Genomic DNA, 20211 nt, shown 5'->3' with positions numbered 1-20211 from the left:
GTGATACCAAGTCTTTATGTGAAAAACCTACTGAGAATTTTGTGTGTTTTTACTAACTCACTAATTTAATTCCCAAAATTTTTCAGTCATGGTGATTCTTATACTGTTTCTTGTGGTTAAGAAAACCATGGTCATATTTTTCTCTGCCGTGACACCTCTGTCTGTCCTTGTAGCCACGGGCCTGACATATAATGGTGATTAATACATTTTAGAGGAATTTAGGTTGTGCCTGGAAAGTAATTTGTTTACTTTTAAAAGCTTGGAAATGTGCATAGGTTATTACAACTATAGATTGCAAAAAACAAATGTGGTAAAAGCTTTAAAAAAGTTTGTGATCTTAACAGGAAAAGCAGTTTCAGTAAAGTAAGCCTAAAACCTTACACTAACCGTCTTAGTGGGCTTTGATGTTTTATGTGCCATTGATGTTCTTTCTTTTGGTTAAATTCTATTACTTTTTTCTTAGGTTAAGACATCAGAATTTTACAGATACTCTCGACAGCTGCGCTACGAAGTTGAACAAGCATTGAATTACTTTCAGAACATTCACCATCAGCCTTTGTTGGACATGAAATCAAGCCGCATCCGCTCTGCCAAACCCCAAACTACAGTATTCCGAGGAATGATTGGACATAGCATGGTTAACAGTAAAATACTCCTCTTAAAGAAGCCAAGAGTCTGGTGGGAACTAGAGGGCCCCCAAGTACCCCTGCGCCCGGACTGCCTTGCTATTATCAATAACTTCGTGTTCTTGTTGGGTGGGGAAGAACTGGGCCCAGATGGTGAATTCCATGCTTCTTCCAAAGTGTTCAGGTATGACCCCAGACACAACTCTTGGCTCCGGATGGCAGATATGTCTGTACCGCGTTCAGAATTTGCAGTTGGTGTTATTGGGAAGTTTATTTACGCTGTAGCAGGCAGAACCAGAGATGAGACTTTCTATTCAACTGAGAGATATGACATCATCAATGATAAATGGGAATTCGTGGATCCTTATCCAGTTAACAAATATGGACACGAGGGGACAGTGCTCAATAACAAGTTGTATATCACTGGTGGAATCACCTCATCATCCACCTCCAAGCAAGTGTGCGTCTTTGACCCCAGTAAAGAAGGGACCATAGAGCAACGGACCAGAAGAACTCAAGTTGTTACCAACTGCTGGGAGAACAAGAGCAAGATGAATTACGCAAGATGCTTTCACAAAATGATCTCTTATAATGGCAAGCTTTATGTCTTTGGTGGTGTCTGTGTGATCTTGAGGGCCTCTTTTGAATCTCAGGGCTGCCCTTCCACAGAAGTGTACAACCCAGAGACTGATCAGTGGACCATCTTGGCATCCATGCCAATTGGTAGAAGTGGCCATGGTGTGACTGTGCTGGACAAACAAATAATGGTTCTTGGAGGCCTTTGCTACAACGGTCATTACAGCGATTCCATTCTCACTTTTGATCCAGATGAAAACAAGTGGAAGGAAGATGAGTACCCGCGAATGCCCTGCAAGCTGGATGGTTTACAAGTGTGCAACCTGCATTTTCCAGAATATATACTGGACGAGGTCAGACGTTGTAACTAATGACATCTCTCTCACTTCAAAGCCAAACAAAAAATTTGTTTGTGACAGAGTAGTTAATTAAAAACATAAGAAAAACCTCACCAGTTTTACTATCAAAGCCATTGGTCTAATAGCATAAAAATTTTTCATTCTGTGCTAGCATCCGTTGTTTTCTTTTTTAGTGGCCTCAAACTCATGCAATAAGTTAGTTCTAAGCACTAGCTCTTGAAACTACTTCCTGAATCAGTTTAATAGAATGATACACTTATCTGGGAAGCTGATTTTATGCTTTAAACATTTCTCTCAGATGTCACTGTAGGAGTCATGCATCTTCTAAGAGAAGACCTGATAAGTGTCACTTGATGTTATTTCAGTTCCTATCTTGATCTGAAATCTTTTTGAACATTTATTTCAGTCCGTTAGACCTTTTGGTTTTATTGTTTAAGTTTAAAACTCTTGCCCTTTTTGCATGGCTTTTTGCTGAAAATGCAAAAATATAAATTTTCTACAAAGTTAACTTTTTATATTCAAAACACTATTTCTAAGCTGCCTTCTCTTATCTGCATTGTGTTAGTGAAAGCGTACTCATACGTGCATACATCTTATGAATATATAAGGCACATCCTCTTTTATGCGTGGTTAGTATTCTATATTTTTAAGCTAGTGCACTTGCACACACACAGTTTGCCATACTTGTTGAATTTTAGATGTAATGTCTTTTCATGTATTAACATTTTTAGAAAGTTAAAATAACTGGAGTCCTCATTTGGTGTCAAAATAGTCTATCTTCAGTCCATACTGATTCAGTAATATTTGAACTCCTCATATTCCTGAAACATGTATGGATTTATGGAAACTAACATTTTATATTTTATTTTCAAAAGTAAACGTTAGTGTTCTTATCGATGTATGTCTTCTTTTTGAACATGTTTTTCTTTGCAGTCTGTTTAACGTTGCCCTGTTTTTAGTGAGAATTGGAATGATATATGACAAGCCCTGGCCCTGCAGCTTGCAAGCACTTTTAAAGAGAATTTAGGTAATACCAGACTTCTAAATAAGGCCCCTTAAAAGTAAGTGCAACTTCCATTCTTTACATTTAGTAAGGCTGCTGCATCTGTTATTGAATGGAAAGTAGCAACTTGTGGAAAATTTGAGCTCAGTTTTTGACTTAGAGTTAAGGAATAGAATTATAATCTAACTGGTCATATCTATTTGTTTATTTAGTACAAAAAATTTAGCGGCACTGGGATATAAGCCCTCAGCTTTTGTTTTGTTTTCTGAAAGCTACTAGCATGAAGGACAGTAACCTCAAAGAGAATGGATGGAGAATAACTGTTAAAAAGCATTTATAGTAAGTGTTTTAGGATTAGCCGCACCTTTCAACTCGAAGGAAAAACAAATGGTTGAAAAAGTTAAGAAGAATAATCAGGGAATGGTTCATTCAGATTGATGCCATTTTTTCCCCCGAGTAGAGTCTCTAGCTGATACATACTAGATCTACACTGGCAAAACTTGCCAGATCTTAGGATATTGGTGCAATATTGCAATGCCTTCTGTATGGCTGTTGTATAAATTGTCTAGTTTCACTTTTTTTTGCTGCTGCCACCACTGAACATGAGATAGAAGAGTGAAGTCATGGAAATGTGAAGACTTTTCTTTTGTTTTGCAGTTAAATGAGACAACTATTATTTTAATACTCCAAAATTGGAGGTGTTTGGGTTTAAGAAACAGGTACAAAAGTAGTTTTTGAAAAAGAAAAACATTGGCATTGGTTTTAGAAGTCAAATTGCTGTTCTTTTGTATATGAGACTTAAATTTTTATTAGATGATTCTATCATTTGCTTTCTGTTTTTAAAAATGAAACTCGATACCATTTCCCATGGTAATATTTTCATTTAAAAAATCATTTCTAATTTGACTTTTGAAAACTAGGATTAGCTAAGTCATTTAATTCTTTTTCTAATATATTAGTTGGTTTAGTGTTTTGTATGTCTGCTGCTTGCTTTAAAGGAAATAACAATGTCTTCACCATTTTCCTCATTGTTGTCTTTTGCTGGAAAAGACTGAGACAGGGTACCCTTCATCAGGCTTTTTACACTCCAGTGGTGGTTCTCTTAATTGCTTAGATATGACTTCATAGCCCTAGTTAAGGTAAGATCTGGGCAAACAGTTGAAATTCTTGGTTTTCCATTCTAAAGTCAGAAGGCCAAGGTCAAAGCTCATGTTTTGGAAAATTTGTGAAATCGTAACTTGAAGTAACTCTGGGTTCAGCTTCACACTTAAGTCATGTCTGACCTGATGTTAGCTGTAATCAGTTTTAAGCTTTAAGAATAGTTGCTATTGCTTGGGTTCTTTATGAATGTATGAGAAAATTCTTCTGTTTATATGTAGAGCTAATTTAGGTTCTTTTAAATCCATGATAACTTACATTCCCTTTTCAAGTTATGGTTTAATTGCTGAAAGAGATTTATTTTTGTTATACTAAACTATGGAAAATTTTCATAGTTTTTTTTCAAGTTTATTTTTTGTGTGCTTCATTTGAAACCATTTTTGTTTGTATACATGGTATGTGTTCAAGATAGTAGTTCTTAAAAAATTCAGTAAGAGATTTGAAACTATTCAGTGTAACTGTTGTGATCTTTGTGTGTTATTTTTCACTTTACATTTTAAATGCCAGACTTTACAAAAATAGCTGATCTTCATTAGTTGCATCTTAATTAGAAATGTTTGTTCTCTTCCATGTCTTTGACCTAAGTTTTGACTTTAATCTGCTTAAAGAAAATTCTTGCACTACAACCTTTTCATAAAACTCAAGATTGTCTCATTGAAGGTTTTGTATTGGAAAAAATACTACTGGTTTTTTTTTTAAAGCAAAGCTTAATTAATAGAATTATTAGCTTTTGAGACAGCTTTCTCTGTGTCCTCATTACTCTGCTCTGTGTGAGTGTTACTATAATTTGTGAAATATTGACTGAGCCCTTCACTTATCTTTTCTAAAGCAGCACCTTTGGACACCTCATTCTGGGAAGCCTGCTCGAGTCATAGTAAAGGACACACATTTGTATGGGGAGAAGTAAAAATGGAGAGTTTTGTCTTAATTACAAGAAACTAAGCTTTAAAATATTTTATAACAAATTATTTGAGCTGCATAATCTAAACATGTCAAACGTTCAGTGGGACTATTTTTATATATGTATATGTGGTTGTAGGTCATAACATTTCAGTTTATAATATAAATTGTTATTTCAGTTTATAAGCTATCTCTCAAAAAAGGCTAGCTCTTTTGAGAATACATAATTTAAAGTTTTAGATTGAAGTGAAACACAACATAGATAATAGTGAAATTAGATATAATCGAGGGCTATATAGCAGTAAAACTGCTAGTGCCATTTTTTTGTTTGCCTATTATACATTTTTTGATTTTTTTTGTACTCAACATTTTTAGGGATCATACATTTGTTCGATTGGATTAGAGTTGGTTTGGGAATAAATATCTTCTAAAAAGAGATTTATCTTAAAAACACAAGTCCCAGGAAATTCGTTTATTGAGAGTTTATAAAGTCAAATATTCAATAGACATAGAACGGAGTAAGTAAACTCATGGAAGTCAGATCCTTTCAATATATCAGTATAACTTCAATATTACACGAGTAACACTAATGAGAATGCCATCAGCTTGGTTTGTTCCCCCTAATATTCTTGGATTTTCTTTTTACATCTTTGGGAACAATTGCATTAAAAAAAACTTATTAATCAGTATACTAGTAAGGATTAGGAGTTTGCTTTCTGAAGGAATGTTCCTGTGAGGTGGTTGGAGAGGTTATTTTCTACCTAACTTGTATATGCCCTATACCTTTTGGGCATATTTTGTCTATTAGAAAAATATTTTGACCTTTAGGTACATTTTGGGCCAACAGTCAAATAATCCTAGGACATTAAAAAAATCTTAGAATAATTTAAGGTTTGCCTTTTATACCTGTTTTGAAAGCCTTTACATTTTTGTCAGGTAATTTTTCCCAAACCGTGAATATAATCTATTCAAACATGTTTATGCTATCCATTCTGTTTTTAAATTGAAAAAAATGTTAAAAGTGTTTATGAAGAAAAGTTTAAATAAAATATTTTTCATCTTTAAAACATACTTCTTTATCTCTTATTATTTACTATCTTTAATCCATCACTGTCAGAGTCACTCATGACTTGTTAGCATTTCCATTTTGTTTTCCTTCAATGTGCCAAGGAAGTGCCACAAAAATGTGATCTCTACTGATGCTTTCAGCCACAGATTCAAATGAGAGCATTAGAGTGAATTATTTACACTTACATACTATGGAAATTTTGTAATGAAGCCAAGTAATTAAAGTTCCACTAACACAGAGTTTTGCAGAGTGGAAATAGAGAATTGAGAGAAAGCATTTGCAAGCCTCAAGCCTTAGTTTGGTAATTTTTAGGTTTCCCTTAGCATTTTTGATTCATTGTTCTTAAAGGCATTTCTAAAAATAGGAAATAGGCAGGAATGAATCTGCTATATCACAAGCACTTGGATTTACATAGGCCAGTGTGTTACTCCTTTAAAATGGACTCCTGAGACACCTCAGCAGGATTCCCTGGATCCTGGCCTCAAGCTACCTCTCCAGTCTCCCCCTCTGTCACTTCCTACATATACTCCCTTATGTTGTGATCTTTGTGTGTGAATTTCCAGCCTCAAATTACTTGCTTTCTTTCCCTTTCTCTGCTTCCAAAATGCACTTCTTTTTCAATGCCCAACTCAAATGCTTTCCTCCCCTCTTGCAACCTGTTCTCTCCATTGAATTAATTGCTTCTTCTACACTCAATACATTTATAGTTCTTATTTCATTTTGCATAATAGCGGGGTATAATTCATTCTCCACACCTAGATCATAGTCTCAGATGAAAGGACCTTTTTTATTCCTCTTTGTACCCTCTTATCTAGCATGACACGTGTTTTACACAATAGGCACAGAGTTCTATATGTTTACTGCAGCATGTGACAAATTCCATGTGAGTTCCAGACAGATGCTATAAGCATTTGGAAGAAGGAGATGCTAATATTAGTTCCCTAGGGATTTTGTCTCTGCTTCCTTTTCTGTCTACTCCTTGTCCAGTCTCATCCACACCTGTGGCTTCACCTACAACTTTTATTCTGCTACCTGCCAAATCTTTATTTCTCAACTCAAGAGTTCCACCCATTGAACATTTCCCCCATGTTTTATCGGAATTTCAAACTGAACAAGTATAAACCTGAATACATTATCTCCTTCCCAAAACCCTGCCCCTTGTCCTGTATTTTCCTGTATTATGATTGGTTCTATCATTGTCTGGGACTGTTCAAGTTGAAAACCTGGCAATTGTATACTAATGCCTCTTTCCCCTCTTCAGCTCAACATCTGGGTTCATCCAGTCCTATCAGTTTAAGCCAGTGGTTCTCAACCTGTGGGTCACGACCCCTTTGGCGGTCGAACAACCCTTTCACAGGGGTCGCCTAAGACCATTCTGCATATCAGATATTTATATTACGATTCATAACAGTAGCAACATTACAGTTATGAAGTAGCAACGAAAATAATTTTATGGTTGGGTCACAACATGAGGAACTGTATTTAAAGGGCCAGAAGGTTGAGAACCACTGGTTTAAGCCCTTGCCCTCCCCTCTCCATTCATACTTCCCTCATTCAGGCCCTTGTCATTCTTGCTGGCCTCTGGGAGCTTTCTTTCTGATCTTCTACCTCCACAATTCATTTTCTCTACTGCTGCCAGAGGGAGCTTCCAAAACATAAATCTGAACCTGGGATTCAACTGCCTTTAATAATCTCCCTTAATCTTGAGAATAAGATCCAAACTTTCTAGCCTGCCACACAAGGTCCTTCATGTTCTACTCGCTTTGTACCTATTCGGTCTCTTTTATCCTATATTCTAGCAATGCAAGCTCCTTGGAGTTCCCTGAATACAACACATCTTCTCTAGCCTTTCTGCCTTTGTACATGCCCTTCCCATCTTCCTTTCCTGGCTAAGCCTTTCTTGGCCTTCCAGAACCAGCCTGGGCATCGTAGCCTCTGTCAAGTCTTTGGGGGAGGGGGGAGCAGGATTTTATGATTTTATTAACAAAATACAATGTGTGTACAATCTGTCTTCATTTTTTTCACTGTTCAGCCTGGCATTGGGATTGGTGACTCTGATGGCCAACTGGGCTGCTCTCCACAATGGCTTTGCGATTCTTTGGGGAGACGTGATCAATCTCAGCACAGTGAGATCTGTTGCACATCAAGCAGCACTCCTAGCTGTTGTGAACCAGAAACTTCTGAAAGCCACTGGGCAGCATGTGCTTTGTTTTCTTGTTGCTCCCACAACCAATGTTGGGCATCAAGATCTGGCCCTTGAATCTTCTGCACACCCTATTGTCAGTGCCTCTGGGTTTCCACCAGTTCCGCTTAATTTTGGCATATCAGACTGACTGGTGCCGGGTGAACTTCTTGGCCCTCTTTTTTACAGTCTTGGGGGTTTCATGAGGGGTCTGAGAGCAGCCATGGTGCCAAGTAGGAGATGGCTGCCACCTTCATAGGCAGTGCCGAGGAAGAGACTCCATCAAGTCTTCCTTAAACATTTGGGCCAGATTAATTATGCCCTTGATCTTACTATAGTACCTTGTGGATACCTAGACCCCCACCTCCTCTAACTCTTGATTTCTCTATCCCACCTTTAACTGTACTCTGAGGGCAGATACTGTGTCTTTTTATCTTGATTTTCCGTCTGGCACATGGCAAGCCCTCCTTAATAAAAATAGAACCCAGAAACTTGGAAGGTCACCAATGAAATGCTCCTGGTGAGGAGGGGCAGCTATATTAGAGAGCTTGATTGTCTGCCAACATTGACCTCCCTGAGGAATTCTCTCCGTTCATTTTCACTACCACTGCTCCCCTGTCTGGAAGGTTGATGCATATAGCTATCACAGTTGTCAACAGATACTTCTTCCCTCAACATCTCAGTATTTCTGAACCAGGCTGAAAATTTTAAGTGAAATAGACCAAAAGCAAATCATTAATCCTCATGGCATGCTCTGTGACAGAAAAAAAGTGTTCAGTGGTGACAATAATCTTAAGAAACACTACATAAAATTTATTTTTCTTAGAGAATCTCAACAAACAGCATATTAAAGTCTCTGAGAAATCCTGATGTTAACTCATTTTGATGTTGTTTAGCTCAGTGTAAACCAAACATTTGACCACTTTTTGACATTGAATATATATGATCCATGAATGTTCTTGAAAAAGCCAGGCTAAGGTGTCAGGGAAAGAAAAGAAGGACCACTAATTCAGATACTCTCATCTACAAAATAGGCCTGCCTCCTGTAGGTCCAGTTAGTTTTCAGGCTGAAGTCAACATTTAGCCAAGTTGACATTACCCTGGCGTTTTCACATACCAAGGAAGGTACCACCTTCTCATCTTAGGAGTTGGATGAAATTGTACAATTATTTGTACAACTTGTATAGTTTAAGGAGCAGGACATCCAAAATGGCCATAACTTCCAGCAAATTCTCTCCCCAAAAAGCACTGATAAAACTGAGCAAACTTGTCAAAAAATGTAAAGACTGAAAATTGACCATAGGCATACAAATTGAGAAGCATTTATTCAAGAAAATGTACTATCCTATATAATAAAAGTGTAATATGCTAAGTGACCAATCAGTTAACTGGTAGACTGCTCAACCAGTTGCTATGATGCACACTGACCACCAGGGGGTAGGCGTTCCCACCAGTAGGTTAGCTTGCTGCTGGGGTCCAGCTGATTGGGACTGGGCGAGAGGGCTGGACATGCTCTGGAGCCCTCCTGCGCGGTTCCTCCCTGGCTGGCCGGCCCCCGTCAGCCCTGATCCCCGGCCAGGCCGAGGGACCCCCACCCGTGGACGAATTTGTGCACCAGGCCTCTAGTATCTCAAGAACCATGGGAGTCTCTGATTTTTGCCTGGGGCTATTCCCATCCCAACCTCCCTTGCCTGGCTCTGTGGCACAGAAGTTCTTCAGGGGCATGCAGGGATCTGCCTTTATTTGGAGTGGAGTGTGGAGAATCCCATATGTCACTGTGGTGACATTGCAGTTAGCCTGAGGCATCAATAGTGATTGTGGCCCTAGCTGGATTGGCTCAGTGGATAGAGCATTGACCTGCAGACTGAAGGGTCCCAGGTTCTATTCTGGTCAAGGGTATTTAAAAAATAGTGATTGTGTTTAGTAATAGATTGGCAGACCAGCCAGAAATTTAATAGGAGATCTTAGGAATGAGATAGCCTACTTTACCCCTGGGGGCCCAGAAGTCTGTGCTCATGGACAAGGCTGTGTGCACCAATGGGGAAACGTAAGAGCTAAGAGGGCCATAGTAAGGTACTTGCTCCTGGCTGGATGTGAGGCCTTGCAAACACATACCAGGAATAGACTAGGAAACTGAACTTTGAAGTCATTTCCCAGGTCACACAGATTTATCAGCAAAGGGCAGAAGGAAGCCTTACTGCCTCAAGGTGTTTTGTGTAACTTCTGACCAATCACTGGCTGACCACTAAGCTATGCTGACTCAGTTGTTGCCTTGGAATTTTTAAAAACAAGCTGATCAGAGATAACAGTGGCCATCCACTAGGGTGGGGGAGAGGGGAAGTGAGTGGAGAATAAACTGCACAGAATTCCTCCAGGCAAATCACTGAGCATACCACACCAAAATATAGCAAAAACCACACAGAATCTAGAGTTGCTACAATATATTATCAAAAATGTCAAGTTTCAAAAAAAAATTCTGAGACATGCAAAGAAATAGGAAAATGTGACCCATACCCTGAAAAATAAGGAGTCAATAGAAAACTGTCTCTGAGGGATCAGAGTGTTATGGAGAACAGAACAATTAGAGTTTTGTATCCTGTATTTCACATAAAATTTTATTAGAAACAATTTCACAAGTCTTTTCAATTTCTTTGAAAAAATATAAAAGTGAGTTGATTGTGGTTCACTTTTAAAAAATATTTTTGTTAATCCTCATTCGAGGGTATTTTTTTCATTGATTTTTAGGGAGAGTGGAAGGGAGGGAGGGAGGGAGAGAAACAGTGATGTGAGACACATCAATTGGTTGCGCCCTGCACGCACCTAAACAACCGGTAATCAAGCCCACAACTGAACTGGCAACCTTTCAGTGCACAGGACAACACCCAACGAAGAGCCACACCAGCCAGGCCTGAAAATAATATCTTTAATAATTGCTTAGTGTTCCATAATATGGCTATATCGTAATTAAACATGGTCCTACTGTGAGACATAACTACATTTTTAAAGTAGTTCGTTCATTTTGAAGTCGATGACAAATTTTGCTAGTTTAAGCTTCAGGAAAGTTGTACAATATTAGACCCACATCAGCGGTGAGTCTAATTTGTCACCACACCCTATCCAAAGTTTTATTTTCATTTTTATTTCTTTGATTTTAGTGAGTATTGAGTAATTTTTCATGTCTATTTGCCAATATGTTCTATGAATTTGTTTGTGTCATTTATGCATTTTCAATGACATTTTAGTGTTGTTTTTTTTAAATATGTTTTATTGATTTTCTACAGAGAGGAAGGGAGAGGAATAGAAAGTTAGAAACATCGATGAGAAACACCGATCAGCCGCCTCCTGCATGCCCCCCACTGGGGATGTGCCCGCAACCAAGGTGGTACATGCCCTTGATCAGAATCGAACCTGGGACCTTTCAGTCCACAGGCTGATGCTCTATCCACTGAGCCAAACCGGTTCTGGCGACATTTTAGTGTTTTATTATGGATTTGGAAGGATTACTCATCAACTATATCTGCCACACTTGACTATATTATCCCAAACTAAGTATCTTTAATATTGGGTCAGTTTTTTTTTCACCTTCTCACTTCAAATTACATCCGTGAGAAAACAGGGCATTTTATTGAACAGAAGAGAAACACTAAAGGAAGCAGGACTCTATGGATGTGTGTGGCGAGGAGCCGGACAGAACGGCTGCGGCACTTGGTCGGCCAGACTCCGGCCTCCACCTCACGCCTCCACCTCACGCGGGGCCGGGTGTGGCCAGGCATGGCCCGGACGCGGTGTTTGGTCCGGGCTCAGCGGGGCCCACAGAGCAGCCAAGGGTCAATTTTTTAAAATCATATAAATTTCATTAAATGTGGAAAGCGAATGAAACAATTTAGAGAAAACAAAGGGATGGGAATTATTCTGATGGAGCAAAATGATTAAGAATCAAATATATTTAAGAGATAGGCGCAGCTGATAAAGATATTGAGAAAGGTATGGTATACATTACAGGGTCAAAAGAATCCCTGCTCAAAGGTTAACAGCATTCTCCTTAGACCTGGGGTATGAGAGGTTTCTCTAATGGAAACATGCATTCAAACGTTTATTGAATACCTGCCTTGTGTACTAGTGGGAGTGAAGTTAGCTGGGAGTGAAAAAAAAAAGACCCATCTGCTCTCAATCTAATGAGGAACCATAAGTCACTAAAAATCACTGAAGGCAAGAAATAAAAATAGCGCAAGAGATAAAGGAAAAAGCAGGGTGTTGCAGGAGCTCCGAAAGTTACAATTACCATTGATGACAATCAGGAAAAGGTTCATGGAAGAATTGGCATTTCTACTTGGTCATGGAGATTAAGCAAGATTTCTCTATAGAAAAGGGTCCTCAAGAAAGGATGTGCAAAAAAGCACAGGAGGTACACGAGGCAGGAGGTTCTGACCCAGGCATGCACCCAGATCCAATCTATCCGTCTTCCGTTCAAGCAGATTCTAGCACTGGTGGAGATAATCAACATAAAACAGCACCTAGTAAAATTTTTTATGAATGAAAAAAAATGGAGACCCATTTTAGCTCATGAAAAATTTTATGTAAAATAGAGATCATGGAAAATTTAGACTCCATAAAAACAACAGTAAAACTGACAATGGCAAAAACTTTATACAATTAAACTTGTAGTCTTGGGCTCCCTGGAAGTTGACTCCAAGATGAGAAAGTATAAGTAATTTTTTACTTATATTTATTTTTTTATTGTTCACATTATTACTGATGCCCCCATCCCCCTTTCTGTTTTGCCCACCTCTACTCAGCCCCCATCGCCCCCCTCCCCTAGCCTTTACACTGTTGTCTTTGTCCATGGGTTAGGCATATATGTTCATTGGCTAATATTTTCACCTTTTTAAAAAATTGATCTCAGAGAGGAAGGGGGGGGAGAGAGTGAGAGAGAAACATCAGTGATGAGAGAGAATCATTGATTCATTGGTCAGCTGCCTCATGTATACCCCCTACTGGGGATCAAGCCCAAAATCTGGGCATATGCCCTGACCAGGAATCGAACCCTGACCTCCTGGTTCATGGATCAACGCTCAACCACTGAGCCATGCCAGCCAGGCTATAGTTTTAATTTGCATCTCTCTGATGATTAGTGATGAGCATTTTTTCATGTCTATTGGCCATCTGCATGTCCTCTTTGGAGAATTGTATATTTAGGCCCTTTGAGAATTTAAGTAATTTATTTGAGTGGTCATTCCAGGAAGCATCAGCAGGGAACAGGGGACTGGGATGAGCCAGTAAAGGTACATAATCAAGCAGTTTTCCACTGGGGCCGAATGGGTTCAATCTCCTCTCCACAGACAACTGGGGGGAAAAGGTGTAGAACATACCTCAGAGTAATCCCACCAGAGGATGGGGAAGATGGAGTCTTTATCCTTCAACTGCCATCTATCATGGGCACATTAGCTCCCAGCATTTAAGGGTGGCCAGGCTGAGAGAAAGCCAGGGTGGCGGGGGGGTGGAGTTGCAGGTTTTTGCATTCAGAAGCCAAAACCACAATTCTTGTGTACTGAAGAGTGAGTGCCAATGGGGCATGGGTGGGCCACCACCGCTACCTGCTACATTTGTTATTGACTCACAACTATTGGAAGAGCCCCGGTTGGTTTGGCTCAGTGGTTGGAGCATCGACCCTCGGACTGAAGGGTCGTGGGTTCGATTCCCAGTCAAGGGCATGTACCTCAGTTGCAGGTTTGATCCCTGGCCCTGGTCATGTTCAGGAGGCAATCAGTTGATGTGTCTCTCTCACATCCATGTTTCTCTCTCTCCTCTCTCTCCCTCTCTCCCTCTCTCCCTCTCTCCCTCTCTCCTTCCCTTTCACTCCCTCTAAAAAGCAATGGAAAAAATGTTCCTGGGTGAGGATTAAAAAAAAAAATCCCCGTGTATTCAAAATTATCAGAAGAACCACATCTTTACAAAATGTAGGCCACAAAATTTGCACCACAGGAAATTGGTACACACAATGGCCATAAAAGTAAACTCACTTGTAAGAGGTTAACATTTTAAAAATTTTATTTGGATAAAATTTAAAACAAGTTTTCATGGTGATATTTTTATGAATAAACATTTTCCAGATGAAAATAATTTCAGTAATTCTTAATGCCTTCACAAGAATGGTAACAATAGTTACATGGATGTAAAGTACAACATAGGAAATAGAATCAATAATATTGCAGTAACTATGTATGGGTACTGGCAATATCAGTGGGAACACTTTGTAAAGCATAGGATTGTGTGACCACTATGCTGTACACCCGAAACTAATACAAAATAATACTGAAAGTAATTGAAAAATAAAAATTACAAAAAGCAAATGAAAATAATTTCAATAAAATAAAAGCCAATAAAAATACTAGAAACATTTAACCTGAATTATAGAGGAACTTGGTACCAAGGAATTAAATTGATTTGTATTTGCTCAGGAAAGTATGTTCCTCATAAAATTTCAGCCATGCTGGCATGATTCTGATTAGGGTGTTTTTACTCACAAACATGGAGTCACAGTGTCCTCAGGCTCAAAACAAGAGGAGGATGGAAACATCCTGTTCTTGAGTTGCTAGAGGCCAAAAAATGAAGAGGATTTGTGCCAGGGGAAATTGCATGGGTAAATGCAGAGTGGAAAAGCATATGGAATGCTTTGAGAATGATGAATTCCTCACTGACAGAGCTATGAGAGCAGATGTTAAGCAAAAAAAAAAATCATTCATGAATATTCTGTGGATCTGCAGATTTCTTTGTTGAAAGAGGATAAGAGAAAAATTGGATCTTACAGCCTTCCAGTGTAACTCTTCACAATTTGTCACTAAAATATCCCATGACCTTACAGGAAAAGAATAAAAACCCATTAAAAATAATGAGAGATTGACAGGCAGCATAATATAAAATTGTGAGCAGTCTTGTAAATAATCTTAAGGCAAATGTAATTTGAGAAAAATAGACCCGTATTTCTTCACCTTATGTAATATTCAGGCTTTCCTCATGAAAGAAAGCAACTAGAGAAAGATTTTTAAAAAGATGCACTACTTTTACTCCACCCACCGAATCCTGACTCAGAGATTCAGTCCTTTACTAGCCTGAGGACTGGGCATTCATCTCTCTTGATCCCAAGCTCTATAATGAGGAGGCAGTTTTATTCCTGAGTTTTCCCCCTTTTCTTGAAACCCCTCAGTCCCCCATCCCTCACCCCCTCTCGCCAGCAGTCCTCACTGACACCCCTCCCAAGTCTACCCACTGTCTAGGACCACAGTAATCAACTAGGCAGGAAGTAAGGGCGGACTGGCCGAGGTGTAAAGCATATCCTCCCCATTACTCATTCACTGTAGGTGACCACAGACATAGGAGGAGCTATTTCACTGCCATTGGCTTCCAGTACTAGAGGAGACGGTGAGAGGAGAGTGATAACCATCAGAGTACAAAGAGGTACAATAACAGACAACTCATTAGAAGCTAAAATGTAGACTGGAAGTTGTGCCCATCAACTCACCTCCTTTCCTGTTGCAGACTTATGAAAGGGGTGAAACTACTACCCAAATGGATAGAAGTTGGGACTGAAGGCAGTGCACATGTTCCGTTGACACACTGAGTCTGGAAGGGTCTTTCCTTGTTTGTGTATGAATTAAGAGAAAAAACAAGTAGGGATCTACAAAGACTATGTGATCAAAGAAATGGAAGACTCAGAAAAAGGACATAAACTTCTTGAAAATTATTTGCTTTTAGAGCCAGAAGAAAAAGTCAAATTATTAGGCATCTTCAAAAGATTGCAGGAGAAACAAAAGATCATAGGTAGAAAAAGAGCAAAAGTGTAGAAGGTACTTGACTCAAAGAAAGACTGTAAGAACATTCCAAAGGCAGCAGCAGAATTCAAATCCATAGGCACTAAAGCACAGAAAGGATGGCATAGAAAATTCACCTGCTGGTGTGAAAGGTGTCCTTGAGATGCTTTCCCAGAGTGCAGGTGAAAAGGACAGATTCAGTTCTTCACTACATGCTTCATGAACACCTACTATGTGCCAGTCACTGTGCTAGGTGCTGGATCTAAAGGCTTTCACAGTATCTATCCTCACAGTGTGAGAGGCAGTCAAACCTTTAAACCTTTAAAGCTCCTATCTAATAAAGAGGTAATGTGCTAATTGACTCTCATGCCATTGCAAAGATGGCAGCACCCACAGCCAATAAGGACGGAATATGCTAATTGACTGCCCTGCCCTCAAAGATGGCGGCGCCCACAGTCAATAAGGAGGGAATATGCTAATTGACTATCACACCCTCAAAGATGGCGGCGCCCACAAGATGGCAGCACCCAGTCCCCTCAGCCCCGTTGGGACGGCAGGTGCATGGCAAGGCCAGGCCCACCCCCAGGAGTCCCCCAGTCCCCTCAGCCCCCCAGCCACCTAGGGCTGGCCCGAGGTTCAGGCAAGCCTCAGATATCGACTGCCCAGCCACCTAGGGCTGCCCAAGGCTCAGGTAACCAGGCCGGCCGAGGCTTGCACTGCCATCAGTGGCAGCAGTAGAGGTGTGATGGGGGTGTCGCCTTCCCCGCATGATTTCTCATGCACCGAGCCTCTAGTTAACATATAATTGCAAATCTTGATGGTTGCCTCAACTGAAAACTGGCACTATAAGGATTGCTCATGTAGGAAAAGCTAGTTCTGATTGGGTGATTAGGGAAGGTCTCTGTAAAGAAGGAATAGATAGCTGGAGAGAGAGAGGATGAGTGGGAGAAAAGAGAAATATAGAGAGTGGGCAGGGCTGTGTAGCCCTGCAGCAGAAAAACATGTGGAGCAGAGACTGAAAGAGGACCAGGGCCTCTGTTTGACGTGAGGAAGGTGGGGAAATTGGTGCAAGGTGTGACCAGAGAGCCACTATGGCCATACCTCACAGGGGTGTCTAAGGCTGGGTGAGGGGTTAGTATTTTATTCTAAGGGAAGTGAGAAGTTCCTGAAGGCTTCTAAGTAGGTGGCTGATGTGATGTATGTCTTAAAAGGTTGTCTAGTCCCTGAATCAGGGTAAGGATGAAATTGGAAAGCTCACTGAGGAGCCAGGGCAGTATGAAGGGTGATGACGATTTAGACAGTAGTGGTGGCTGACACTGCAGACAGAAGTGAAGGGAGGATACGCTCTGGAGGCTACCACTGGCAGAACTTGGGTATGAACTGGATGGTATAGGACAGTGGTAGGCAAACTGCGGCTCACAAGCCACATGCAGTCCTTTGGCCCCTTGAGTGTGGTTCTTCCACAAAATACCACGTGCGGGTGCGCACGTACAGTGCGATTGAAACTTCGTGGCCCATGCACAGAAGTTGGTATTTTGTGGAAAAGCCACACTCAAGGGGCCAAAGAGCCGCATGTGGCTCGCGAGCCGCAGTTTGCCAACCACTGGATAGGAGAATGGATGGTCAAAACAACTCCTGAGTGCATTTTGAACACAGGGCCTATTATATTGGCAGTAATTACGATGGGAAAAATGGGTAGAAGAGTGATTTGGGAAGGGACCAGCGGGAGCACAGGTTCAGGCTCTTTAGGTCTCAGATGCCTGTGAGGTGTTTACGCGTGAAGAGGTGAAAAATATCACTGGATATAAATCCGAATGAATATCAGGTGAGAGGTCAGAACTGACAGTCACCCACTATTACAGATAGTATTTATTTGGGTTTTATGTACCCTTTCCATTCAAAGACACACAAAAGTAAACCAAATAGCATACTGAATCTCTATGTCCCCATCATAGTACAAATGATATTTTGCCATGAAAATGCTAAGTCACCTAGAAAAAGAGAAAAATCCCAGCTACTCCAGTCTGAGTTTTCTCATCTGACAGTGGGAATATTCTAACTGACCTCATGGAGTTCTGATGAGAATAATATGAGATTAACCATGTCAACAGTGTATGGTAATCAATGTTAGCCATTAATATTTTGTTATTTTGGGGTGGGCAATGTTGATTCGATAATGGAGAAGGAAAATATATCAGGGTTAGTGAGTGGAAACAAATTGAGTTACGTTTATAAACTCAGGAGAAATTGTTCAAATCATTGAGCTTTTATGGAGAGAATAAAACAGAAGCTGCTGGACACAACTACAGCACGTTCTGGAATTCTTGCAAACTGAGGACACAGCAAGAGCAAGTAGACTTAAGGTTTCTATAAAGTGTGAATTGCCCATATGAGTCCTAGGTGCCCCCGCAATGGAATCCCCACTTTATGGTTATAACATTATATTCAGGGGAAATTCACATGAAAATCAAGTAAGTAGCCAAGTGTCAGAGCATTACATGGTCTGGTCTGTTTGAGAAGGTTTTGCTGAAAAGAATGACTTTGTGAGAAGACCCCCCAAAATGGATTATGAACAAAAGGTTCAAACTGAGCCTGTGCTCTGGAGCAGAGCTTCTCAAACTTTAATGGGCACACAGGGCCTCTGGGGATGTTGTGGAAATGCTCCTGATGCAGGATGGGGCCTGAGAGCCTGACTCACTGATTGCTGCCGATTCCCTGGGGATCAGTTTTTCTCATCTAAGTGACAGTGTGTAAACTTCCATAGAGGACGCCACCTTGTCTGACAGCCAGGACAGCTGTGCAGAGAGCGGGCGCGCCAGGCGCCTCTCCAACAACCCCACGCCCTGCCACCTCGTTTGTTTTCCCGAGAGCAGCTCGGGATGCTTGACAATGTCTCCTAAGGGGAACGCCGTATTTTAGGAACTGGATCGTCCCCCACCGGTGTCCTCCCCCCGCATCCCAGACAGCCATCCCGTGGTGCACCCGTCTCAGTCAAAAGGAGACCAAAGGCGCACGCAAATGAGGACAATCGAAGGAAGATTTATCGCCTGCAAGATTGATCAAGGTGTGGGTGGAGACAGGACAGCATGAATCCCAAGGGCAGCTGCGAGGGCCCAGAGTGGGATAAAGCCTGCTGCTGTCAGGTGAACAGTGGCTTTCTGTAGAATAGTGGTTCTCAACCTTCTGGCCCTTTAAATACAGTTCCTCATGTTGTGACCCAACCATAAAATTATTTTCGTTGCTACTTCATAACTGTAATGTTGCTACTGTTATGAATCGTAATGTAAATATCTGATATACAGGATGGTCTTAGGCGACCCCTGTGAAAGGGTCGTTCGACCGCCAAAGGGGTCGCGACCCACAGGTTGAGAACAGCTGCTCTAACCACTTGAGATAGCAGGCTAGGGCATGAAAGATCTTTTAGAAAAAGGTTTGTCTGAGCTTAAGGGAGATCTCCATGTATAGACTGAAAGAACTTACCCCATTTCAGGGAGGATTAACTAATTACACACATATGGCAGTAAGTTTCAGCTACAAAAGAAAACAACCTGCGATCCTCAAGACAGGAGAAAACATCATTTGTTCCGCACACTACTTGATGCTTTGCGTGAATTCTCTCATTTAGACTTCATAGCATTCCAAAACAGGGTGGTGCTGGCCTTTAAGGTGACCAGATTCAGGAACTCAAACTATGTTGTCGGGATCCCTTTGCTCTCCAGCTGCCTCAGCTCTCTCATTCCTCCTGGGGGCCCACAGGCTTCCTGCAGACGTGGCACAGGCAGCTCCTGGCTCACATGATCATAGCTCAGTAACACCGGGAGAGAGAGATGGAGCCTCCCTCCTGGTTTCACCATAGAAGGTCTCCAGTTGTCTTTCTGCCACGTGCTCGCCCTTGGATCCATCACAGTGGCCAAGAGAATGGAGCAAGAGAACTGGCCAGGGGCTGAGGGTACTGTAATTCAAAATCCCACCAGAATGAAAAGGGTGGAGGGAGAAAAATAAATGAATAAAAGAGAAGTTTGGCCAACAAATGCAAAGGGTACACAATGGAGAGGTCTATGAGTTGCCCCACTGGGGATTAGAGATCAAGAAACTGGCCCAAGGTCATACATCCAGTATAAATTGAGGTGGTTAGAATACAAATCAGTCCGACCTTTGCCTTTGCTATTTTTTTTTAACAATTTCACCCATTATTTAATATCTTTACAGAGAGCACATTTCCACTATATCTCAGAAGATAATACACAAGTTCACATTCAAAATTTTAATGTCATGTGACTTCTTGGCATCATTCATAATTTTTATTACTAATTTTATTTGTAAAATATAAATTTAATAGACTTTAACATAAATTAAAATAGTAATTATATGGTTTTATTACTAACATTCACATGTATTTGTTAACTAAAATATGAATAAACAAACTCATAGTTGATGATTCTCTTAAAGAAAATTATTAGCAAGAATAATTGTACCAAGCCCTAACCGGTCTGGCTAGGTGGATAGAGTGTCGGCCTGCGGACTGAAGGG

At 40.6% G+C, this 20211-nt stretch overlaps 1 protein-coding gene across 2 annotated transcripts in view; it reads left to right on the top strand.

Moving 5' to 3' along the window:
* Window positions 1-4458, top strand: part of KLHL15 (kelch-like family member 15) — a 31084-nt gene extending 26626 nt beyond the window's left edge. For both annotated transcript variants that reach the window (XM_014536055.1, XM_005861750.2), the window contains one exon: window positions 464-4458. In XM_014536055.1, coding sequence (XP_014391541.1) covers window positions 464-1573 — 1110 coding nt within the window. In that variant the 3' untranslated portion in view covers window positions 1574-4458. The remainder of the gene's footprint in view (window positions 1-463) is intronic.
* Window positions 4459-20211: the final 15753 nt, after the last annotated feature.

This window comes from Myotis brandtii, unplaced genomic scaffold, assembly GCF_000412655.1.
Source record: "Myotis brandtii unplaced genomic scaffold, ASM41265v1 scaffold156, whole genome shotgun sequence".
NCBI classification, from domain to species: domain Eukaryota; kingdom Metazoa; phylum Chordata; class Mammalia; order Chiroptera; family Vespertilionidae; genus Myotis; species Myotis brandtii.
The sequence above is the reverse complement of the archived record's forward strand: the minus strand, read 5'-3'. Positions and strand labels throughout refer to the sequence as shown.